At 40.5% G+C, this 27,332-nt stretch overlaps 1 protein-coding gene across 5 annotated transcripts in view; it reads left to right on the plus strand.

Annotated features, from left to right (window-relative positions):
• The window catches only part of LOC122551272 (kelch-like protein 5), a 149,214-nt gene that overhangs the window by 49,200 nt on the left and 72,682 nt on the right, over positions 1-27,332 (plus strand). For 3 of the 5 annotated variants that reach the window (XM_043692943.2, XM_087987280.1, XM_087987288.1), the window contains exons 3-5: positions 6,310-6,495; positions 9,436-9,572; positions 14,420-14,616. In XM_043692943.2, coding sequence (XP_043548878.1) covers positions 6,353-6,495; positions 9,436-9,572; positions 14,420-14,616 — 477 coding nt within the window. In that variant the 5' untranslated portion in view covers positions 6,310-6,352. The remainder of the gene's footprint in view (positions 1-6,309; positions 6,496-9,435; positions 9,573-14,419; positions 14,617-27,332) is intronic. The other 2 variants (XM_043692954.2, XM_043692923.2) reach the window with 1 other exon arrangement.

A 27,332-nucleotide genomic window follows, 5' to 3' on the forward strand; every position in this document is an offset into this window, starting at 1 on the left:
ATACATATTACTAAAATATTAATTTATGTATGCTGTTTTGTGCCAGTTTAAATAATGTGGTGTCTAGGAATTGAATGCTTTCCTTGTGTGTTGTAACTTTAAGTTTAATGGAGAGTTGATGGATAATTGGGGATTTTGATGAATTATTCTCATTCTTATTTGAGAGTCCAAATATCCCACATACCAATACAAATGCAGGAGATATTGTCACTGCATGACTGAATCACATAGTAAATGAGTTAGTTAAAAAGAAAAGGTAGCTTCAAAAACCAAAATGTGGCCCTTAAGAAAGTCTAAAGAGCCCTTGAGAGGGGAAAAAAATTAATCTTGACCTCCAATGCGAATTTAAGATTGTGTTTTTGAGAGACGCTGCTTTTTTCTTAGAAAAAACATAATTCATAGAAATTCATAGAATCCCTACAAAGTGGAAACAGACCACTTGGCCCAACAAGTCCACCAACCCTCTGAAGAATAACCCACCCAGACCCATTCCCCTACTCTATTACTCTACATTTACTCTTGATTAATGCACCTAAACTACACATTCTTGAATACTATAGGCAATTTAGCAGGGCCAATTCACCTAACCTGCATATCTTTGGAGGAAACCAGAGCGTCCGGAGGAAAACCAGACATGGGGAGAATGTGCAAACTTCACATAGACAGTCACCTGAAGTTGGAATCGAGCCTGGGTCCTTGGCAGTGTGAGACAGCAGTGTGAACCACTGTGCCAACCCCAATAACCGACCAAAATGCTTAGCTAGTCGTCATGTTCAATTGCCTTTTAAGAAAAAAAAGCTTTACCAAGCCCCTTAAAATGTAACACTTTGTAAAACAGACAAAATTGGTCAATTTTTTTTCAAGCACATGATCTTAGTTATTCATGGGGGAAAGAGCAAATCTAGATTTTGAGTGCTTCAGCTATCTTTGATTCTGTTGCTAACCTTGTCCTAAATGGAACATGGATTTTTGTCATGACTGTTGGTCACTGTGGGACATTTCGAGGATAAGTATAAGTAAGTGCATTGTTTTAAGTTATGGTCAAGGTTCAGGGCTAGTGAATATTGACTGGGAATGTATTACTTTAACTTAATATTTTTCATCTTGTCAATTTTATTGTAGTTTTGATCAACACATTTTAAAAAAAAACTAATTTAAAATAAGGGTATTCTGTATGAGTTGAGGAATTATCTTCAATGGAAGTTGCCTCAGTCCTCACTACAATTTAGAAGCAGCAGTCAATTTTAAATCATCTTTAGCCTTAAAATTTTACTTTTTGAAGTGAAATTTTTCAGACAGATTTTGCCATCGGAGCAAGATCAGAATGGGACATTCATAGAACATAGAAGAATACAGCGCAGTACAGGCCCTTTGGCCCTCGATGTTGCGCCGATCCAAGCCCACCTAACCTACACTAGCCCACTGTCCTCCATATGCCTATCCAATGCCTGCTTAAATGCCCATAAAGAGGGAGAGTCCACCACTGCTACTGGCAGGGCATTCCATGAATTCACGACTCGCTGAGTAAAGAACCTACCCCTAACATCTGTCCTATACCTACCACCCCTTAATTTAAAGCTATGCCCCCTCGTAATAGCTGACTCCATACGTGGAAAAAGGTTCTCACGGTCAACCCTATCTAAACCCCTAATCATCTTGTACACCTCTATCAAGTCACCCCAAACCTTCTTTTCTCCAATGAAAACAACCCCAAGATCCCTCTGCTCATCCACACTACCAAGTATCCGACCATTAGCCCAGTACCCCATCTTTCAGTTGCCACCCATCCCCAAGTGACCCAACCTAACAACATATTAATTATATAAGGTGGGCTACCGTTACAACCTCCACTACCAAAACAGAATCAGAAGCTCCCGAAAGCCGATGAGACACCTGCCACTGCACCAGAAGGGAAGTCGGACATGATTAAAGGAATATAAATGCTAATAAACCGCTTGACCAGGAAGATGTGAGTAAGGTTTTGGAAAAGCAAGGAGACAAATCTACTACTGAGCCTTGTCTCTCCAGAAGACTTTTTGACATTGTACCAGAGTATGCTGCCAATTCCCACCACGCAGTCTTTCCCAATAACTTATGATTTTGTGCCTTAAAGCTCTGCAAGCAGCTGTACCTTAGGGATCCAGTTAGATAAATGGTATTCAGGCAAAGAACATCTATCCTGTACTAGTTAGATATTAAAAGATTTCCCAGATCAAAAATATCTATTTCTAGTGCTAATGTGTGTCACTTTTGTATGCAGTTTGACCAGTAGCAATGCTTCTTACGAACAGGATCATCTTTTCTGTGTTTGTACAAAATGGTTTTTGTTTCGGTAGGTGTTTATTTAAAATACTCAAAATGCAAAATGCTTTGGATAACGCAAATATTGGAAAGATTGCACAACATGTGTCAATCAACTTAAGTAAAAGCATGGTTGAATAAGTAACAGATATTTTGAACTTTGCTTTGTTTCCTACAAGGTAACCAACCTTGTCCACACTATTGCCATTATTTCCAATAATTAATCAATGAATTCATTAACTTTTTTGTAGGATTTCATTGATCTATTTCATATCTATATATTTGTGCACTTCAGACTTATCTTATTTTGTCAGGTTGTTGAAATGCCAGTGTTTCACTAGGCTATACGTAGTGTTCCATGATTCGCAACCCTGTCAGTCATTTTTCAATTTAGTGCAGAATATAGCATATATACTTACCTATAGAGATGGAGGGAAACTTCGTCATTTTTCGTTCATTCTTATGCACATCTTAGTAACTAACTTCAGTATTAGTTGGAGAGGTTAACTGATAGAAACTACCAAAAAGAAACAAAATAAAGGGCGTGAGGTTTAAAATTAAATTAATATATGTTTGGTCAAATCTTGGTCACAAAATTTGGTAGCACCATAAACAGGAGGCCGAGAGCAGTCATAACTGGTGGACAATTAAGGATGGCCTAGTCAGAGATGCCCAAATCCCATGAGTGAATTTTAAAAAATGTAATGAGTGATATGCCACAAAGATCAATGTTGGGATCTCTCATTTTTGCTGTTTGTTTAAACTATTTGGATGAAGCAACCAAAGATATGGTTGCGAAATTTGCTGTTGATGCTGAGATAGTCATGAAAAATAACTTATAAAGAGGATGTAAGCAAACAACAAAAAATGTAGATAGCTTAAATGAATGACAAGGATCTGGCAAATATAAGTATGTATGGAGTATAATGTGGGAAAATGTTAAGTTGTTCATTTTGGCATGAAGAATAAATAAAGCATATTATCTAAATGATGAGAAATTGCTCTGACGTAGAGGGATTTGGGGTCAAAAGGTTAGTATGCAGATTAAAGCATGTAATTAGGAAAGTTAATCGAATACTGTTGTTTATTGTGAGGGGCGTTGAATCAAACGAAGGGAGGTTATACTTCAGTTATACAGTACGTTGGTGACTCCAGATCTGAAATGCTGTCTACAGTATCAGTCACCTTATTTTTAATTTGAGTTATTATTGTCTCACAAACTTAGGTGCAGTGAAAAGTTTTGTTTTGCGTGCAGTACAGGCAGATCATACCATATAAAGTGCATTAAAGCAGTATAGCAGAATACAATGTTATGGCTGCAAAGAAGGTGCACAAAGAGAAGGATGTAAGTGTGGTGGAAGCAGAAAAGATGTACCAGACCAATATTTGGAACACATGGAATATTTATTGGGGAAAGTTTGGACAGACTAGATATTTATCTACTGGAGTTCAGTAAAATAAGATGTGACTTGATTGAAATACGTAAGATCCTGGGAGTTCTTGACCAGTTGGAACGGGAAAGGATTTTTCTTCTCTTGTGGGAGACCCTAGAACTAGGGATCGTCATTACAGAGATGTGGAGAAAGTTTTCTGAGTATCATGAGTCTTTGGAACTTTCTTCAAAAGGTGTTGGAAGCAGTGTCTTTGAGCATTTTTGAGGGAGAGGTAGGTAGAATCTTGATAGGCAAGGGATTGAAATGTTATCGGGGTGTGCGGGAATGAATGAATTGAATGAATGTATTAGCTTTATTGTCACCATACTCAAATGTGTATGTGAAAATGGGAGGAATCAGATCAGCCATGATGTTTATTGAATGACTCAGGAGGCTAGATCTGCTGAGCAGCCTACTCCTGCTTCTAATTTCTATTTTTTTATATTCATCACTTGTGATGGAACTATTTCCTATTAGAAAACTGGCCTGTGTCTCCAAATGGGCACAACGTTTGGGGCCTGCCATGAGCTTTAGAGGCAGTGAACAGTTGTCTGTACTGATGGCTGAAATGATCTTGTCAACTGGCAATTCCTCCTCCTGGCTCTGGATGGCGATCCAGCATGTGAAAATAAAATTCTGGGTCAGTGACACAGTTTAGTGAAAAAAGACTGTCCAATTTCTAGTTGGGCGCCAAAGAAGCATCTCAAATCGCACCTGTATCTGCCAGTGTCATGCAAATGTGGTATTCTTCAGTTGACTGCACCAACTTGCTAGGGTGTTGGCATTATTTGGGACTGTGTAAGGAAAGTTGTGTTGTGATCCTAGCATGACCTCTGTGGAAGTGTTGAATCATTTAAGGATGTAGACAAGTAGGTTGTCTTCTTGCTTTAAATACTTAATATATAACTGGGAGATAGAACCACTTAAAAAAATTTAAAATACTTTGGATTTTATAATTAAGTACTTGAGTGACTCTTTATACCCAACATGGTATATTTAAAGATAGCCATTGCCTCCCAGCCACACTGACTTGTCCCCCATTGAAAACCACAGCCTTCCTGTCCTTAGCCAATGAGGCCCTTTAAAAGGGCAGTTATTCCAACTTGACTGCAATTTTTCGGCTAAAGGACAGCAGTCAGCCGAACAGCTTTGAGAGCATGGGTAGTTGTCAGGAGGAAGAGTGGTACCTCCTCTAGTCAAATCTCATGTGTCCATCATAGAACTTGCCTTTCACCTGTGCTGCCTATTCAATGCTTCTGTAATTATATTAATTACAATCTGATTTAAATCTCAAACATTTTTAAACTATTCCCTTTCACTTTAAGGTGTTTTGAGCCACTTTTACTGGTCTAGCCTTGTTCTGTTGAACAGATAGATTTAAAGTGTTGGAAAATTTGGTTTCTTACAATAAACTTATAAGTTATCAAAATGCTTATCCAGCATTCAGTATCAATGAACAAAAATATTTTCCAATTAAACATTGGAAGACTGAAGCCTCGTTTTACTGTTTCCCCACTCCATGCTTCATTCCCCGACAATCAACTTCATTCTTCTCCCCGGAAAGATTCTAAGATTATGCCAATCTTTTTACAACTTTGGCATATTTAACATTTGATTCTGAAATGAACTTCTAACATTATTTGTACTAGGCTATGATCACTTATTTGCACCTCCATAATTTTGCTGACTTCACCCCCTTCCAGTTTATCGCTAAGGAACCATTCATTGTGCCTTTGTTACTTTTAGACTCAATTATTTTCTCTTGATTGCTCTCATACTAACCTCTGTATGCTTAAGAGCATCCAAAACTCCATATCATAGCTAACTAACCAATTTTAAACAAGCCTTTTCTCACCAAGTTCACTAATTGGACAGATACATCGATAGGAAAAGGTTGTAGCGATATAAGTCAAATGCAGGCAAATGGGACTAGTCTCATTTGGGAAACTTGCTCGGCATGGACAAGTTGGACCAAAGGGTCTGTTTCCATGTTGTACGACTCTATATCCAGGGCCTTGCCACCCGCCTGCAAACAACATCTGTAATCTGCTTGACACCATAACCTTTTTGAGATATCTATGCTCCTCTAGTTTTGGCTCCTTGTACATTCCTAATCATAGTTGCTCCACTGTTGATGACTATACCTTCAGTTGTCTAGGCTCCAGATCACTACCTCCTAATGCCTCTCTGCCTTTCTAACTCATTCTCCTTTATGACACTAAGTAAAATCTGTTTTGACCAAAGCTTCGGTCTTATGGCATGATACCTATTTCTGCAATTTGGTGCAACATGTTTAATAATGCACCTGTGAAGCCTCTTGGGATGTATCATCATGTTAAAGACATTATTATAAATTGTTGCTTTTAGGATGTACAATAGTAATTTTTCACTGTTGCTATTGATGAGTAATAAGAACCACTTAACCGCTGTTAAGAAAATTAAGAATATAAAAGTAATTTGGCTGAGGTTTAAAACATGTAAAAGGTGCATGTATAGCAGGGTAAAATGAGCTTGTTTATTATTTATTATTTCAGTCACAAGATTATAGTAGTGTTAATATCTGGTTTCTTCATAGCAGGACTTCAAACAGCAGCCAGACCTTGTCCTCGTGCCATACAATGGATCCTTCTGCTCCTGAAGAGTGTTTTCAGGCACTAAACCATGCAGAACAGACTTTTAAGAAGATGGAGAACTACCTTCGACACAAGCAATTATGTGATGTAGTATTACTAGCCGGAGACCGGAGGATTCCAGCTCACAGGTGAATAGGAAATGTATCAATATCCTCACTGTTGGAAAGTCAATATTAGATCTAATCACTACATTTTGCACTAATATAAGCATTGCCTTTTTCAATCTTTCTGGAATTTGTGGCACTCAGTTGATGTTTGTTGAAATATATCATAAAGGCCATTGCAAACATTTAATAAAGTGCCTTTGAGAAATAAGTCACTCATAATAAATAGAAGGAGGTTATGATTTTCCTGATCATTTTTATAGAATCTGTCAACAAGCAACCAATTACATTTTTGGAAAGTAGCATTTTATTTTGTGTTTGTAATAGTTCCCTAGACACACATACAACCCTTGTAAGTTGAAACTTTATTGCTGGAACAGCACAGCAGGTCAGGCAGCATCCAGGGAACAGGAGATTCGACGTTTCGGGCACAGGCCCTTCTTCAGGAATGAGCAGAGAGTGTTCAGCAGGAGAAGATAAAAGGTAGGGAGGAGGGACTTGGAGGAGGGGAGTTGGAAATGTGATAGGTGGAAAGAGGTCAAGGTGAGGGTGATAGGTCGGAGTAGGGTGGAGGCGGAGAGGTCAAGAAGAAGACTGCAGGTCAGGAAGGCGGTGCCGGGCTGGAAGGATCCGGCTGAGACAAGGTGGGGGGAGGGGGGATGAAGAAACTGGTGAAGTCCAAGTTCATCCCCTGCGGTTGGAGGGTTCCCAGTCGGAAGATAAGACGCTCCTCCTCCGACCGTCGGGTTGTTGTGGTTTGGCGGTGGATGAGTCCAATGACCTGCATATCCTCGGTGGAGTGGGAGGGGGAGTTGAAATGCTGTGCCACAGGTTGGTTGGGTTGGTTCGTCCGGGTGGCCCAGAGGTGCTCCCTGAATCGCTCCGCAAGTAGGCGGCCTGTCTCCCCAATATAGAGGAGGCCACACCGGCTGCAGCGGATGCAGTAGATGATGTGGGTGGAGGTGCAGGTGAATCTGTGGCGGATATGGAAGTTTCCCTTGGGGCCTTGGAGAGAAGTGAGGGGGGAGGTGTGGGCGCAAGTGTTGCACCTCCTGCGGTTGCAAGGGAAGGTGCCGGGAGTGGTGGTTGGGTCGGTGGGGGGTGTGGATCTGACAAGGGAGTCGCGGAGGGAGTGGTCTCTACGGAAAGCTGATAGGGGAGGGGAGGGAAATATATCCTTGGTGCTGGGGTCTGTTTGGAGATGGCGGAAGTGACGGCGGATGATGCGCTGTACATGGAGATTGGTGGGGTGGTAGGTGAGGACCAGTGGGGTTCTGTCCTGGTGGCGGTTGGAGGGGCGGGGCTCAAGGGCGGAGGAGCGGGAAGTGGAGGAGATGCGGTGGAGGGCACCGTCGACCACGTCGGGGGGGAAATTGCGGTCCTTGAAGAAGGAGGCCATCTGTGTTGTACGTATTTTGAACTGGTCCTCCTGGGAGCAGATGCGGCGGAGACGAAGGAATTGGGAGAATGGGATGGCGTTTTTACAGGGGGCAGGATGGGAGGAGGTGTAGTCCAGGTAGCTGTGGGAGTCGGTAGGTTTGTAGTAGATGTCCGTGTTGATTCGGTCGCCTGAGATAGAAACAGAAAGGTCTAGGAAGGGGAGGGAGGAGTCCGAGACTGTCCAGGTGAATTTGAGGTCGGGGTGGAAGGTGTTGGTGTAGTGGATGAACTGTTCAACCTCCTCGTGGGAGCACGAGGTAGCGCCGATACAGTCATCAATGTAGCGAAGAAAAAGATGGGGGGTGGGGCCAGTGTAGTTGCGGAAGATGGATTGTTCCACATACCCTACGAAGAGGCAGGCATAGCTGGGGCCCATGCGGGTGCCCATGGCTACTCCTTTTGTCTGGAGAAAGTGGGAGGATTGGAAAGAAAAGTTGTTCAGGGTGAGGACCAGTTCGGTCAGTCGAAGGAGGGTGTCGGTGGAAGGGTACTGGGTGGTACGGCGGGAAAGGAAGAAGCGGAGTGCTTTGAGTCCTTCGTGATGGGGGATGGAGGTGTACAGATGGAGGGAAACTTCCATATCCGCCACAGATTCACCTGCACCTCCACCCACATCATCTACTGCATCCGCTGCAGCCGGTGTGGCCTCCTCTATATTGGGGAGACAGGTCGCCTACTTGCGGAGCGATTCAGGGAGCACCTCTGGGCCACCCGGACGAACCAACCCAACCAACCTGTGGCACAGCATTTCAACTCCCCCTCCCACTCCACCGAGGATATGCAGGTCATTGGACTCATCCACCGCCAAACCACAACAACCCGACGGTCGGAGGAGGAGCGTCTTATCTTCCGACTGGGAACCCTCCAACCGCAGGGGATGAACTTGGACTTCACCAGTTTCTTCATCCCCCCTCCCCCCACCTTGTCTCAGCCGGATCCTTCCAGCCCGGCACCGCCTTCCTGACCTGCAGTCTTCTTCTTGACCTCTCCGCCTCCACCCTACTCCGACCTATCACCCTCACCTTGACCTCTTTCCACCTATCACATTTCCAACTCCCCTCCTCCAAGTCCCTCCTCCCTACCTTTTATCTTCTCCTGCTGAACACTCTCTGCTCATTCCTGAAGAAGGGCCTGTGCCCGAAACGTCGAATCTCCTGTTCCCTGGATGCTGCCTGACCTGCTGTGCTGTTCCAGCAATAAAGTTTCAACTTTGATCTCCAGCATCTGCAGACCTCACTTTCTCCTACAACCCTTGTAATCATCACTCTTTTCTAAGTTCTCAAATCCTGTTTTCTTATTTTCTCATTCATATTCTGTATTTTATTTTGCCACTGTTGTGCTATGTCTATATTGAAAGAAAGCATTTAATATTCGGTTTTTCTTTCCCATTGGCAATGAGAGGAAAAGATATCTGAAAAATGCATAAAAGCTCTGCAGCTTGACACTTCATTTAAGATGGAAGGCTTCACTATAGATAAACCTTTAGCTGGAAATTATAAATAGGTTTTCTTCTTGTATTCCCAGGTTGGTTCTATCCTCTGTTTCAGACTACTTTGCTGCAATGTTCACAAATGACGTAAGGGAGGCTAAACAAGAAGAGATAAAGATAGAAGGCGTCGACTCAAATGCATTGTGGGCATTAGTTCAATATGCATATACAGGTGACTACAAGCTGCTGGATAAAGTTGAAGTGTCATGTCGGATAATTTTATAGAATTCCAGTTTGCACATTCTGGGTGAAATAGCTGTCACTATTTTTAGTTTTAAAAAATTTCTGTACAACAAATTTAGTACTGATGGTTTTATATCTTTTGGATAGGCTTTTTAAAGAAATTGAACAGAAGTTCCCTTTTGTGAAAATTATATTAGGAAAAAGAACCAAAGGAGCATATTAGTAAACAAAATCACATTGAAAGCCTATAATTACATCTGACTGAGACCTATATTGCCGATGCCTTTAAGTTCCAAAGAAGTGTCACCTTGGACTCGAAACATTGACTTTGTATCTCCCCTCACAGATACTGCCAGACCTACTGAGTTTGTCCAACATTTTCCGTTTGTATTTTAGATCTCTTACATCTGCGGTACTTTGTAACCTCAGCAATAAAGGTAGTAAATGCAAATGTAATTAGCATCAGAGATTTCCTTATATTTTCATCTGATAGTCTACAATTTATGATAGCAGATTAGAAACTTACTGGTCATGAACTTAAAGGTCACCATAATTAGTTGTGAAATTAAATGCATTGGATTTCATAATTTTAGGCATACAGCGCAATATGACTGTTAAAGCAGACAGCTTATCCTTCAGGGAAAGGAACTGTCTGCCACTATTTGGGACTCCATGCAACCCCAGCCCTATACTGTTTTGTGGACAGATACCTTTACCCTTAAGGGTAGCTATGGTTGGGCAATTAATTTTACTCACCAATATCATTGTATCAAAAGAGCAAAGTTATTTTGAAAACACAAGGGTTAATGCCCTCTTAAAGCCAACTTCAGGTAAAACTTCTGTAAAATCAAATTCAATAGACTGTATTCAGATGGCTGAAAAGCAGCTCCCAAGCCAGGTCCTGTTTTCGCAACTCCCAAATGTCCAAAATTTAAGAGGAGATTAATAAATATGTGTCAAAGGTGCTCTGAATTTCTTGAAGCATGGGTCCATACATAGTAATAATTTGGAGGAACCTGTTAGCAGTTGTTCAAAATGCCCATTAACTGCATCAAACTATGAATCCAAATGCCTTAATGATAAAGCAGAGTAGTGGCAGAGAAAGAACAAACTTCCGAATCATGCAATCCACTACATGCTGGGACATCCTGTCTAATGGGTACAAATATGTGTATTGAGAATTGGCCTGTTCAGTTAGATTAAAACCCAGGAGAGAGTTGATGTCATTCTTAAATTGAGGGATAGTTGGCAATGGGGTCTACTGCCATCATAGCCATTCTGATTTTAAATGGGAGATGAGGAAACAAAATGAGTTTTGTAGCGTCTTTAGAGTTTCTTGAAAGTCAGCCTCACAAACTCCATATCACCATTCAAGCAGTCAACATTTTTTACAATGAGATGGGAGCAGTGTTCTGTTGCTGTGGTTCCATTACTCTGTGGCTTTCAACATTAAAGGAAAATAATATATCGAAGTCCCAATATGGCTAATGGCATGCTTTCTCTATAATAGACTTAGAATGAAATGACCACTTAACAAGATTTATTTAATAAACACATAATTATCAACTTGTATGAATAAAACCCTTTCAAGGAAAATTGTGAATTTATCAATACGCACAGTTCTAAATATGAAAATATAAATGCTTATCCCCTTCTAAGTAGCCCAAAATATATACACACATACACTCTGCAGGTAAAGATGAATAAAATGGATTTCTTCTTCAATTGATCTTTAATAAAAAAAATCAGACAAAATGTTAAGGCAGTGAATGTTTCAAAGTCTGTAAATCCTACAGATGTGGTCAACTCACTAATCCTGCATGTTGTCTCTGGGATCTTGGCAGAAACAGCTTGATTAAGAAATACAATATTGATAAGTTCTTTCTGCCACTCTTCCAGAAGAACAACCAAATTCATCCTGATCTTACAGCAAAGATATTTCAGAATGAGGAGACAGGAGCTGAGCAGCTTGTTCTGTAGCATGTTTTCTCCAACTGAAATCCAATGATAAAATTTCCTTTAACGAAGGAAAACTGCCATCCTTCCCTTTCTATCCTATGTGTGACTGCAGACCCACCGAATGTGGTTGACTGCCTGTTATCAATCTAGGAAACAGAAATGGCAACGACAAACACAGTGCCATCAACCTACCTCCTTGTACTTTCTGAAGAATTTTATTTCAAATACATCTTGAAAAATCCAGTTGATAATGTTTGTTGTCCAACAATTTGGATGCCAAGACATATTTTTAAAATTAGCATCGGTGGATATAAAACTAATTTCTGTTGGCAATGCATGCAGAATCGAGTTAATGCTGGAAAAGCGCAGCCGGTCAGGCAGCATCCAAGGAGCAGGAGAATTGACATTTCCAACATAAGCTCTTCATCTTCCTGATGAAGAGCTTATGCTTGAAACGTTGATTCCCCTGCTCTTTGGATGTTGCCTGACCAGTTGTGCTTTTCCAGCACCATACTCTCAACTCTGATCTCCAGCATCTGCAGTCCTCATTTTCTCCTAATGCATTACAGACCCATATCAGCATTGAAGCTGGCTCTTTCAGCATTAACGTTTAGGATTAAAACTTGAACATGATATTGTTTCGAGTAAAGCTGTTCCCTCTGATTATGATTGAATTTATAGTGTCAAAAATCATCAACAATGATTTGGCTTCCAGCTCCTTCCATAATGTACGTACATTGTGGTTGGCTGCAAGAGTATCCAATAAAAACAACACCCAGGATATTGTAGAGCAATCAATTTTCAGATAAAACATTTGAAGGCTTGTGGCAAAAAATAATCTTTGGTTTCACTTTACTCCATTAAGTAGTCAAAACAAAAATCATGAGCAAAAAATGTGTCTAGATTAGCATATGCTTTTGGTAAGGCAAGTTGAATATAAGCAATTGAATGCAATACCAATATTTTAAGAACGCTATATAAACTAAAACTATTTCTGGTACCTGTACAACATGTCACTGTATGGAGCCACTGCTGCTTGACACTCAAAATCTGGTTTCTTTTTCTTTCCCACTGAGACTAAGGAAGAGCAATGAGCTTTGGAGAGAGAAAATAAGAGATTGATGATAAGCTAGGTATGGCAGACAACAAAGGGAATCAAACATAATGATGGATAGAACATGTAAGGCACTCATTTAGGGCCAGGGCATTAGCAAGCAAGCTATTACTGAGAGGAGAGGGAATGTAGTGACTAAGAATATACTGGATAGCTGATATGGGAGAAGGGCAACTAATGAGAGTGAGAGAATGCATGTTCAAGTATTGTCAGTAGAAGAAAAAAAGCCGTAACGGAAGATGCAAAGTGAACAGAAAATCTGTGGTTAAAATGATATTTAATAAACCTTTTGTAAACATAATGGACACCTCAAATTTCAAATCTAATATTGATCTTCCTTTTTGTACACCTTCTTTGCAGCCATAACTTTTTATACCTCACTGTGTTCAATCACTGGATGATCTTCGTGTTTTTTTATGTTATGATCTGCTGTATTACTTTCAAAACAATCTTTTCACTGTACCTAGCTGCAGGTGACAATAATAACAAATCAAATCAACAGAGAACTTCTTAAAAGGTAGATGATTCAAAAGTGCTGATGTCAAAAAGGAACTGTGTCCCCTTATTCATGAGCATCTAAGTGCTTGCATGCACGTACAGCAAGATAAATTCTATAAAGTAAACCCAAAGAAAAACTGCAGATGCTGTAGAAATTCAGCTGGTCTGGCAGCAACTGTGGAGAGAAAAACAGTTCCAATTTTGAATCCAGTGATGCATTCTTTTTGTAGGCCATTATTACAAAGGGATTTGCGTGCAGCTGTAAAGTGGTCCTGCTGCAATTGTATACTGTCTTAGTTTCCAACTGGAGTATGTGTACAGTTGTTACTTCCTTATCTGAGAGAGAATATACTTTCTATAAGGTGAATACATTTGGAAATCCACTAGACTAATCTCTCTAAGATGGTGGGATTGTTTTGAGAGAGAGAGACTGAGGACACTGGAGTTACATTGACTAGAGTTTTGAAGAATGAGAGATGATTTCATTGAAACTTAGAGTCTTATTATCAGGTATGACAGGATGAATGCAGAAGGGATATTTTCCCTGGCTGTGTATCTAGAACCAGGGGACTGTGTCTCTAGAATTGTGACATCATTCAAACTGAGAGTGAAGAAATTGCTTGTCATGAGTGGTGAATCTCAGAATTATTTGATTAAAGAGAGCTGTGGAAGCTCAGTTATTAGGTATATTCAAAACAGAAATTAATAGATATCTGGAACATATTGACATCAAGGATTTAGAGATAATGCAGGGACAGTGATGAGGTAAATGATCTGGTTGAATGCTGGAGCAGCCTGCTTGGGATGAATAGCCTACCCCTGTTCTTATTTGTCCAGAATAAAGTGATACAAAGAAGCATATTAACAGTTGCTGAGTAAATGCACAATCTACATTAAGATTAAAACCGTATTATGTACCTTTGAAAAATAGACATTTTGTCACCGATACCACAATATATCCTCAGACATCTTCTACCATTACACGTACATTATTGATGTTTTCATATGTGTTCAGATTAATTCTGCATACTGTTTACAAAAAAAGGCTGTTTACTGAAAAAACGGTTTTTAAAAATATCTTTACTCAGCTGCAATTATGAATTCATGAATGTCGAGATATTTATATTCTGAAGAAGTAAACTGAAGAGGCAACTGCTAAACAAAGTGCTGTAAAATTTATTTTGCATGTGCTGAAATAATTTTGTTACAGTAACTCAAATATATCATATATCTAACAAAGAAATTATATTATTTGTTTCTTTTAGGTCGTCTGGAATTGAAAGAAGACAATATTGAGTGCCTATTGTCCACAGCCTGCCTATTGCAACTCTCTCAAGTTGTAGAGGCATGTTGTGGATTCCTGATGAAACAACTGCATCCATCCAACTGTCTTGGAATTCGATCGTTTGCAGATGCTCAGGGTTGCACTGACCTGCATAAAGTTGCACACAACTACACTATGGTAAGTATCTAGGCTGGATAGTTACTGATAGTCCATAAGTATGGATTAGATAAATCGTGGTTTAGTGAAGGAAGCATTTTTTTTTTAAATAGTCATAATTTTGGAATATATTAATCCCTGGGTAGTTTTGCAATCAACAGTTCTTTTGGCACAACATAGTAATAGTTTTAGAACATAAAGACGTAACTACAGTTTAAAGTTAACTACTGTGAAAATTAACCTATTTATGAAATTATTATAATGTTGTTTGAAATTCATATTTTAATCAGTAGCTAAAATTAAAATATAATTAAAGGCATCTGCAAGAAATGATAATGAAAAGTGTCATATTTCTGTCAAAAAGGTATTTGTAAACTTATTATACATGTACAATGTCAAATTGCAATTGTGTAATACCCTTAAAATATTCCAAGCCACCTCAAAGGGATATTTTAAACCAAAATGTGACACTGAACTGCCACAGGAGATATTAAGTCAGGTTATCAAAATTATTAGGTAGGTTTTAAGTTGTGTCTTAAAGGAGGACAGTAAAATAAAGAAGTGGAGAGGTGTAGGCAGGGAAGGGCATGGGGCCCTGGCAGCTAAAGACATGGGCATTAATGATAGAGCTATTAAAATGCGGGATTTCAAGAGGCCAGATTTAGAGGAGCAACGATATCTTTTAAGTATTGTGGTCTTAAGATTATTAAAATGAGACTGAAATTATTTTTAAAAAGATGTGCAACCATAGAGGACCTTGAAATCATATATCAGAATTTTTTTCAACTTGATAAGGAGACGATGTAAATCAGTGTGCACAGGTGATAGGTGATTAGGACTTGCTGTGTGGTTTAGGGAAACTGCAGTTCTTGGGGGTAAAATGTGGCAGTCAGTAGTGCATTGAAATTGTCAAGTTTATAAGTAATGAAGTGTTGTATGTAAGTCACCACAACTTGCCATTATTGCTACTTTTTAATAAATCTCACAGACAACCAAGTACTGAAACAATGAATTAAACTTTATTGCATGTAGCAGTCGAAATAAAACCCCCGAAGCAAGTTAAGCCTCGTAACTCAATTTGGCTATTACTTGATTAATGGTGGAATTTAGCTAAGTTTCCAACCAACAGTGTCTGTCTCTGGAAGTGTCCAGGGTTCAATCCTTGTGCAATGTTGTTCCTTGAAGTTCTGCCGCTGAATTGTTCTGGTATTGGATTCTCATACAGATTTTTATCCTTCATGTCTATGATGTGATATTATTGATGATTCTTTCATCCACAATGTTACAATTCTGCAGCTTGCCTTCTTATCAGAAGTAAATTCTTTTGTTCCTCGTTACATTTGGTATTTACTGTTGTTTGATGACACCATGTCCTGTGATTAACTCCTTAAGTTCTCTTGTAGGGTAATCAGTTATGTTTGTGGCATAAAGCAGCCAGTTATCAAGCAGATGTCAAAAACAGTTTGTTCACATAGCTTCAACATCCTCTTTTCCCAGACATGGCTAATTGCTGTCAATTCCTGTATAAGTTGGTCCTTGTCCATTAATAGTTTATTCCAGATAGAGTTATTGCTGCTTCTTTTCATGAGTAATGGTTTATCTTTGTTTCTTTCAATCCACGGACAGTTATTAAAATTCTGAAATTTATAATATCACAAAAGGCTTTCAGCAGCGGACGAACTGTGACAGGCAAAGTCAACCATTGTCACTGAAGTGGAAAACTTGGCATTAGTGCTGGCATGAATGCATTTATCTTAAAGTTAAATGTGACATCAAGCTTCCAAACAGACTGGTGTAGTCTCAGCCTGTTGTCAGGAGAAGATTAATTTTGGTAATTAGGCACCAGAGTTTAGAGCTGGCATCAAAAACAATTGTATCAGTTTCCCCAGTATTTAAATAAAGGAAATTTCTGCTTATCCAGTACTGAAAGTCAGACAAGCAGCCTGGTAATTTCAAGATAACAGAGGAGTCAAGAGAGAAGGGGGTGAGGTAGAGACGTGTTGTCAACAAACAAACTAAAATTCAGTTTGTGTCACCAAGGTGCAACGTATAGGCGAAAAGTTCAATGAACCAAGGATGCATCCTTGGAAGATCAATGCCAGAGATAATTCTATTGTAGCAGGAATTGAACACATTGCAAGTGATACTCTGCTACTTGCTTGTCAGTTGGACATTTAATAAACCAAATGGTTAATTTAATCCATTTCTGTTGTACAGAACCTATATATTGAACAATTAAGGTTGTGTGTCAGATAATTTTTTCAATTGAGAATCAAGTTAAATATAATAACTTGAAAGAGAAAGTAACGAACAAATTTTGACCAGCAAGAGAGAACATGGAAATAGAATGATATAGAACATAGAACATTACAGCACACTACAGGCCCTTTGGCCCTCAAAGCTGCGCCAACCTGTGAAACCAATCTGAAGCCTATCTAACCAACAGTATTCCATTTTCATCCATATACCTATCCATTGACCATTTAAATGCCCTTAAAGTCGGCGAGTCTACTACTGTTGCAGACAGGCTGTTCCACACATCTTCTACTCTCTGAATAAATAAACTACATCTGACATCTGTCCTATATCTATCACCCCTCAATTTAAAGCTACATCCCCTCATGCTAGCCATCACCATCCGAAGAAAAAGGCTCTCCCTGTCCCACCCTATCTAGCACTCTGTTCATCTTGTATGTCTCAATAAAGTCACCTCTCAATCTTCTTTTCTCTCATGAAAACAGCCTCAAGTCCCTCAACCTTTCATCGTAAGGCCTTATTCCATACCAGGCAACATCCTAGTAAATCTCTTCCGAACCCTTTCCAAAGCTTCCATATCCTTCCATATTGCGATGACCAGAACTGTACCCAATACTCCAAGTGCGGCTGCACCAGAGTTTTGTGCAGCTGAGTTTTGTATACAATATGGTGATCTTCGATTCAGAAGCAATAAAAGTAATGAAATTTGTAATACTTCATGATGTTCATTGTATCAGTAATTGTTTTTATGAATGTTTGAAACTGACTGTCAACAGTTTGCATTAATTGTAAACATATTGATTGTAATTTTTTTGAATAACAAATGCTGGTTCATTTGATCTGATATTCTTTGATCTGGATGCAGTACCACCAAGAAGAACATCTTGGCTAATAGAGCGCAAAGAAACCGGCAAGGCAGGAAAGCAGGAGACAGAAGGTTATTAGCACACAAATACGGAAAGAAAGAGAAGCAGAAGTGCAAGAGTTGGAAAGAAATTAAGTAGGAGTCATGACAAAACCCTGTATATGCAGAAATTGCTGTTGTGTGGAATTGATTGACTTCTGAAGATATTCATGTTAAACTCAGAAGATGTGTTTAGATTAAATAGGAACCTACGGACAAACTGGCCTACTAACTCCATTAAGATTTTGTTATTTTTGTAGTCTCCCATGGAATTTATAGCTTGTATTGATTATGATTCACCTAATTAACATTACTTCTGATTCACATTAATGTAAAACTTGCAAAAAATGACGGAGATGGACAGTTCTTAATCGATAAAGAGATCAAGAGTTATGAGAAAAGGCAGGAGAATGAGGTTTGAGAATCTTATCAACCATGATCAAGTGGTGGAGCAGAGTCAATAGCTAAATGGCCTAATTCTGCTCCTGTGTCCTATGGTCTTATGTACACTTATAGTGCAAAGATATATGGGCTATATGTAAAGTACTGGAAAATGGGAATAGGCCAGTTGTTTTTGACCTCCATAAACTCAAAGGGCAGAAGGATCTTTTTCAGTGCTGCAGACCTCCTATGACTGTATGCATGTTTTGTAGTGCATGGACAGTCTCAAACCTTAAATGAATAATGGGTATCATTAAAATAAAACAAAGAAGTGCGAATACTGGACATCTAAAACTAAAATGATTTTTGACAAAACTCCGCAGATCTGGCAGCATCTATGGGAAATCAGTCTGGTGGTTCTTCACCTGGTGAAGAGTCCCTGGACTCTAAATACTAACTCTGCTTTCTTCCCACAGATGCTGCCAGAGCTGCTGAGTTTTGCCAGTAATATCTGTTTTTGTAACTATTATTTCTTACTAAGGAAGAGAGGATGCTGACAAAATATTGGTAGGTGTCAAGATGGTAGACATAATAGATAGGATTTAAAAAGAAACAATTACTGGAAATGTTGACTGTGCTTAGAATGAATAAGTGGCCTGGTCTGGATGCTTGGAGTCTATTTTACTAAAGGAAGTGGGCATGGAGATTGAGCTGGAAGCAATATAGTGAGGGAAACAAAAACTTGTAATTTGTTTAAATCCTTTTGGATTTTGTAATCATAGAGTCCTGTGGCACAGTGACAGGCCCTTTGGCCCAAACTGGTCCGTGCTAACCAATATGTCTGTCCAAGCTAACCCCATTTCCCTGCACTTAAACCCATATCCTTCAAATCCTTTCCTCTCCATGTATTTGTCCAGCTGCCTTTTAATCAATGTACATGCCTCAACCAATTCTGTTGGCAGCTCATTCCATATGTGTGCCACCTTCTGTATAAAAACGTTGCCCCTCAGGTTTCCTTTTACTCTTTCCCCTCTAACCTTAAACTGATGCCCTCTAGTCCTCGATTCCCCAGCCCTGGGAAAAGACTGAGCGCATTCACCCTATCCATGCCTCTCATGATCTTATACACCTCTATAAGGTTCCCATTCAGCCTTCTACACTCTAAAGAAAAAAATCCTAGCTTCTTCAACCTCTCCCTATAATGCAAACCATTGAGTCCTGGCAATATCCTTGTAAATTTCTTCTGCACTCTTTTTCCTGTTTAATAACATCCTTCCTATAACAAGGTGACCAAAACTGAACACACTACTCCCAGGTGCAGCCTCACCAATGTGCTGTATAACTGCAACATAACTTCCCAACTTCTAGGCTCAATGCCCGTGACTGATGAAGACCAGTGTGCCAAAAGCCTACTTCACTGTCATGTGTATTTTTGACTCCACTTTCAGAACTGTGAACCAGAACTCCAAGGTCCCTGTATTCCACTACACTCTTTAGGCCCTATCATTTACCATGAAATTCCTATCTTGATTTAGCTTTGCAAAATGCAAGACCTCATACTTACCCACATTAAACTCCATTTGCCACTTCTTGGCCCACTTACCCAACTGATCAAGCTCCTGCTGCAATTTCTGATAACCTTCCTCACTTAAGTCATTTTAAGAATGCTTGGATAGGACTTTGAAGTTAGAAAGAAATAATTTGTGAATTTTTTGTCATTTGAAAAACTTGCAAACTGCTGAAACATGAGACTAGTTGCCAAAGATTTTCATCTTACATTCTTCAGGACAAATGCAAGAATGCGAAATTTCAACAATTTATGCTATAGGAGGAATGGGTGGTGATTGTTTGACATATCAATTTTGGATGTAGGTTTGCTCGCTGAGTTGGAAGGTTCATTTTCAGACATTTTGTCACCATAGTAGGTAACATCATCTTCAGTGAGCCTCCAGACTAAGCACTGCTGATGTTTCCTACTTTCTATTTATATGTATAGGTTTCTTTGGGTTGGTGATGTCATTTCCTGTGGTGATGACATTTACTGTTCTTTTTCTCAAGGGGTGGTAAATGGGGTCCACGTCAATGTGTTTGTTGATGGAGTTCCAGTTGGAATGCCATGCTTCTAGGAATTCTCGTGCATGTCTCTATTTGGCTTGCCCTAGGATGGATGTGTTGTCCCAGTCGACGTGGTGTCTTTCCTTATCTGTATGTAAGGATGCTAGTGGGAGAGGGTCATGTCGTTTTGTGGTTAGTTGATGTTCAATTAGCCACAAAAAAAGACCCCCTCCCACTAGTATCCTTTTTATACAGATAAGGAAGGACACCACTTCAACTGGGACAACACATCCATCCTAGGTCAAGCTAAACAGAGACATGCACGAGAATTCCTAGAAGCATGGCATTCCAACCGGAATTCTATCAATAAACACATTGACTTGAACCCCATTTACCACTCCCTCAGAAAAAGAACAGGAAATGATGTCACCACCAGCAGGAATCACCAGCAGTGCTTCGTCCAGAGGCTCACTGAAGATATTACCTAGTATGGTGATGAAACATCTGAAAATGAACCTTCCAGCTCAGCAAGCAAAACCTACATCCAGGACCTCAACCTGAGCTACAAATCTTCTGAAAATTTGCTAATGTCAATTTTTATTGACTGAGGCATTACAGTGGAGAAAGCAATGGGAACTATAAGTTCCACAAGCTCCATGATCATTCCAAAAATCCGCATGGTTTGAGCATGCATCTTTTGTTTGCTGTGAAGGAGGTCCTGTGTGTGAATGTATATCACATCTAGTGTATGTAAACGAGCCAATTTACGAGCACCAGATGTTTGTCTTTAATTAGCATTAACAAGTGTGTAACCCTATCGTGGGATCATACTTTAAAGTAAAGGCTTTGTTTTGGGTTTTCTAAGTGCAGGCTGGCTGCGTATCATCTATACTCTGCCCATTGAAAACAATCAAAGAAGCATGCATTTGGTCATTAAAACTAAACTCAATCATGAGTTGTTAAGTTTAAAGGTTCAGTGAATACGAATTCAGTAAATGGTCGCCTGTCTTTTTTATTATGATCTGAAAATGTGTTGCTGGAAAAGCGCAGCAGGTCAGGCAGCATCCAGGGAACAGGAGAATCGATGTTTCGGGCATAAGCCCTTCTTCAGAAATGAGGAAAGTGTGTCCAGCAGGCTAAGATAAAAGGTAGGGAGGAGGGACTTAGGGGAGGGGCGTCAGAAATGCGATAGGTGGAAAGAGGTCAAGGTGAGGGTGATAGGTCAGACTGGGGTGGGGGCGGAGAGGTCAGGAAGAAGATTGCAGGTTAGGAAGGCGGTGCTGAGTTCGATGGATGCTATGTTAATAGTGTCCATCAATGGCATGTTTGCAAATGGGCCAAAGGTGGTCACATTTATACCTGATAGTGAATCTATTTCGAATTACCTGGGAAAAGCAAAGTAGACAGCATTTATACACTTAATGGTACGGACCTGGGGAGTGCTGCTGAGCAAAGAGACCTTGGAGTGCAGGTTCACATTTCCTTGAAAGTGGAGTCGCAGGTAGATAGGATAGTGAAAAAGGTGTTTGGTATGCTTTCCTTTATTGGTCAGAATGTTTGAGTAGAGGAGTTGGGAGATCATGTGGCTAAACAGAGACATGCACAAGAATACCTAGAAGCATGGCATTCCAAGACATTGGTTAGACCACTTTTGGAATATTGTGTGCAATTCTGGTCTCCTTCCTCTCTGAAGGATGTCATAAAACTTGAAAGGGTTCAGAAAAGATTTACAAGGATGTTGCCAGGGTTGAGGATTTGAGCTATCGGGACTGGCTGAATAGGCTGGGGCTGTTTTCCCTGAAGCATTGGAGGCTAAGTGGTGACCTTGTAGAAGTTTATAAAATCATGAGGGGCATGTATTGGGTAAATAGAACAAGGTCTTTTCCTGGGGCTGGGAGAGTCCAGGACTAGAGTGGGTAGGTTTAGGGTGAGAGGGGAAAAATTCAAAAGGGATCTAAGGGGCAACGTTTTCATACAGCGGTTGGTACATGTGTGGAATGAGCTGCCATAGGAAGTAGTGGAGGCTGGTGCAATTGCAGCAATTAAGAGGCTTCTGAATGGATGTATGAATAAGAACGTTTAGAGGGATATGGGCCAAGTGCTGGCAAATGAGACCAGATTAGGTTAGGATATCTGGTTGGTGTGGGAGAGTTGGACCGAAGGGTCTGTTACCGTGAGGTAGATCTCTATGACTCTCCGACTCTATCTCAAATATTTGAACAGTAAATTAAGGAAGTAGTTTTGTGCTTCTACTATGCAGTGGCTACATGAGTGGGATTTTCACGAACAAAATGCTGTTATTGGTTGAAAAAGAGCTTCTACCTGCCAAACAGTAACTTATGTATGAATTTGTATCAGTATGAGTGAATCATACAATATGTTCCTTCAGTTGCTCATAATAGCATGATTATTAGAACATATTGAACTTGCCCCTGATTGTAATGCCCAAAACTAAATGTTCACTGTTCGATATGATTCCATTATTGGCAGCACCTACTGAACAAACCCGTGTGCTAACAGCTACACAAACAACAAATTCAAGATAATCAGTCAATCTCATAAAGTGGGCCATTTATGCTTGCTAAAAGTGACATACAGTAACATGCAGGAATACATTGGTTGCAAGCAAAAGGTATATATTCAAACCTTGGAGCTTTTCTGAACTACCAGGCAGCTTGTGAAATCTGTAGTTTGTGTTTTTCCCATGGCAACACCTCAACCAAGCTAAGTAAATTTGCCAGCCAGTCAGCGCACACTTCTCCCGTAGTTTGAATTGTGATCATTTGAAATTTGGCATTCACGCATAGTGAATACAGAACAAGAATATCACGTGGACCAATGTATCTCCTTATATGGGGGAGTGACAAGCTCGTGGTATTATCACTGGATTTCAATTCATATCACTGTTAATACAGAGACCCAGGGATTTCAATCAGGCCTTGGCAGATGGTAGAATTCCAATTCAATTAAAAATCCAGAACTGAGAGTCTAAATGAATCTATGAATCCATTGTCAATTGTTAGAAAAACCCTTCTGGTTCATTAACGCCGTTTAGAGAAGGAAACTGCCATGCTTACCTGGTCTGACCTACATGTGATTACACTACAGCAATGTGGTTGACTCTTGCCCGCCCTCTGGACATTCAGGAATGCTGGCCCAGCTAGCAATATCGTCATCCTGTGAATGATTTCAGCAATATACTACAAAATATAGGTTCATTTGTTCTGTGCACCTCTGAGCTGTCGAATCTCCCAGTGAGGTTGCTCAGTTTGTTGCACTTACCTCAAATCATTAACCTCTCAGGTAAGGAACGATGAACCAGCTCCCCTTCTTTATTCACCCATTCTCTTGTTTGTTCACAACAAGGTTGGTTGACAACTGATCCCTTGTTCTTTCTCCTACATTGTGAATGTACCTTTTTTGAAAGAACCAATTTAACCAGTCCTGAGTTGACACAGGAATGAGTTCATTAGTTATTAAACATAAGAGGAAATCACACCACCCCACGCACGTACACGTACACACACACACGCACGTACACTCACGCACGTACACACACACACACGCGTCCAAATAAAAAGAAAAGCAAAAAGGATCAGTCTGAGTCATTCCTAAAGTGTAGATCTTAGAATATTGCAACCATTACATTGAATGGTATTGGTAACATTTTGAGATTCTTGGCTTTGTAGGTTGATTGAAATTCTTTTATTCCAGTCTGTTTCAATGGTGGATTGAGTGAGCAATTGGTATTACTTTTTGACCTGCAATGCAGGGGTAGATAATGGCAGTCCTCAAGCTATGACCTTCATGATAGACTTCACGAGTTTACACACCAGTGTGTTGGGTCACTAACACGGAGATTGTCATTTGTTTTTAATCTTTATTCTATATACCAGAAGGGTAAAACACAAATGTGTTCAGGCGATGACTTCCTGCTGCAAAAGAGCTAGTCAGTCTCTTATTATCTCTTTCTTTTTTGGCTTTCTGTTTGATATTTCCCTGACTCTGTTCAGGTGTGAAATTCCATGGTACCACACAAGACTCTGTCAGTCACTAAATTTATGTCCATAATCCTCTTTTGGTAATAGCAGCCACCTTTTGAAAAAGGGAAGAGCTCTTGAGAACACTATGTGAGCTGGTTAAGAAGTTGGAAATCTGGAAGACTTTGTGAATAGTTCAGGGATGCAAAATAATTGGGTATTTTACCAGAAATGCCAAAATCAAGAATGAGGATGTTAGCGGTTGGTTAAAAAGGAACACTGGGAAGTTGTATCATCAGCACTGTTGAGACGAGGGAGCGGGGCTTCATAGCAATGTGCTTTACTTATGTACTTACACCTGTAAAATGTGATGGTGAAAGCCGTTATTGTTTTGACTCTTGACCCAGATTCCATGATTAAAGAACAGCATAGTGTGACCAGCTATGAAGTACCACGTATATGCAGAGAGTGTTTTAGGTGTTCTGTAGTTGTGTGTCTTTGTTGGAGGGTGGTAGAACATCATATTCCTAAAGATTTAATACTTTGATATTTCCTTAATTATTGGATATTGGAGTCAAATTTTAAAATTTGACTATGGTACCAAGATGCTGTAGACCACTCAACTAAAGTAGCACATAGATTCATATAGCTCAAAAACAGACCCTTTGGTTCAACCAATCCATGCCGAATATAATTCCAAACTAAACTAGTCCCACCTGCCTGATCATGGCCCATATTCCGTAATCTTTCCTATTCGTGTACTTATCCAAATGTCCTTTAAATGTTGTAATTGTACCCACATCCACCACTCTCTCCGAAAGTTCATTTCACATGCAAGCATGTAAAATATTTACACCTTTATATCTTTTTAAAATCTCTCTCCTCTCACTAAAAATGTGTTCCCTCATCTTGAAATCCCTCCCATCCTAATGAAAAGACACCTATCATTAACCCAGTCTATACCCTTCATGATTTTATAAAGTCACCTCTCAACCTTCTACATTCCAGTGAAAAAAGTCCCAACCTATCGAGCCTTTCTTTATAACTCAAACCTTCCATACCCAGCAACATCCTGATGAATCTCTTCTGATCCCTCTTCAGTTAATAATGTACTTTCTATAACTGAGCGACCAGAATGGGCAGACAAGTGCAAATTAAATGTCTTGCAGAGAAGTGTGATATGATGTGTTTTGGAATAAGGAGAGGCAATATTGGCTAAATAATGAGTGCAGGGACAGAAGGACCTGGGATTCCTGATTATAGATCTTTAAAGGTAACAGAGCATATTGTGAGAGCTGTTAGCAAAGTATGTGGGATCTTGCAAATAGAGGTATTGAATACAAAAGCAAACGTGTTATGTTGAAACTTTATAAAGCTGTGGTTAAGCCACAATCCGAGGAATATGTTCAATTAGGAACGATGCAGAGGTACTTGAAAGGGAGCAGTAAAAGGTTATTAGAATGCTTACAGCTGTAGGACATTTTAGTGACAATGTTGTTAGAGATGGAGGGGAGTTGTCAGTTGAGGATGTGGTAACATGATTATTTTACTGAAACCAAGGACTTCAAGGGGAATTTCAACAGAAATCTAGAACTGATTCAGATAAGGTAGATGAAAATTTTCCAATTGGCTGATGGTACAAGGACTAGTGGGCACAATATATGGAATTGGGCAAGAGATTGAAGCGGAATACACAACAAAGACATTTTTTAATAAGAGGTAATGACCTGCAACTTGCTGCCTATGATGGGGTATTGAAGTGGAAACGTAAAGAAAATTAGAAGGAGAGTTGAGGAAAATAAGCTTGCAAGGCTACTAGGATTGACTGGATTAATTTACAGAGAACCAGCATGGGCTTGATGGACAGTATGAATGCTGCTGTGCTGTAATGACTCTGTACAGCTCCAATTATTTTCATTAAAGTTGGCTGCGGCAAAATAGGTGCCAAATAATTTCTTGCTATACAGAGGAACCTCGATTATCCAAACTAGATGAGTGGCCACTATTTCGTTCGGATAATTGATTTTTCGGTTAATTGATTCAATGCCTTTTGTCTGGAGCTCGGAGCTTTTTGATAAGTCTGCTCCCTGTTCTGGAGACTAGGCAGCAGCACACCGCTTGTGACCACACCCTCCCAAACTCTCCAACACCGCACCCTCCCATTGCCCCCAACCCTTCCAACACTGCCCCCCCCCCACCCCACAACCCTGTCTACCACCGCCCCCGTCCAACACCACCCCACACCTGCCCCCAACCCTGTCCAACACTCCTCTCACTTGCCCCAACCCTGTCCAACACCGCCCACTGCCTGATCCCACAACCCCATCCAACACTGCCTCACCCACCCTCCAACCCAGTCCAACACTGCCCCCCTCCCTGTCCACCCAAACCCCTCCAGTGCCCAAAGTTTGTGCGAAGATTTGTAGCTCGGGTGCTCGTTGTTGTGGTTCTGTTCGCCGAGTCGGGAATTCCCAGCTCGGCGAACAGAACCACAACCCTCCAGTACCGCCCACCCCCAACCCCGTCCAACACCAACCCCATCCGCTCCCTGTCTGCCCCCGTCCCCTCTCTGGGGCATCCGAACTGGACACCAACAACAAGACTGCTGCTGCTACTGTTGCCTTTTAAGGGGTGAGTCTCCAAATAGCGCACGCACACAGCCCCGCACACGTTTTACTCTAACGTTTTGACAAGTTCCACCTTTGCCCTGTACAGGACAACGCTGGAGAGACTATCTGGGGAAGTGGGGGGAGGGGGGTTAGGGTATACCCCTGTGTAGAAATCCAGGGAAAGTGGGGGAGAGGTGGGGGAGGGGGGCGGGGGGCGGGGGTGAAGGTGTGGGGACCAGGCAGTCAGTCATTTGGAGAAGGTGCCTGGACTCCTATCAATGTCCAGGACTCTGTTTGGCAGTATTTCAGTGAGCCAAGTTCATTTTTAATCCCTGTAAACAAAAGACGCGATCGATGTTGGAAACACATCTTTGATGTAATGTTTCTATCGAAACCTTGATCTCCTTTGGGTAATCCGATATTCGGATAATCGAGGTTCCTCTGTTGGTATGCAAGGATATGGGGACAAGGCGGGAGACTGGTATAGGTAATAAAACTGGTGCAGGCAGAATGCATCGAATGGCCTCCTGCATCATAACCATTCTGTGATGT

This window comes from Chiloscyllium plagiosum, unplaced genomic scaffold (genome assembly GCF_037043375.1).
Source record: "Chiloscyllium plagiosum isolate Xiang-an unplaced genomic scaffold, Cpla_swu_hap1 HiC_scaffold_1, whole genome shotgun sequence".
Classification (NCBI taxonomy): Eukaryota; Metazoa; Chordata; class Chondrichthyes; order Orectolobiformes; family Hemiscylliidae; genus Chiloscyllium; species Chiloscyllium plagiosum.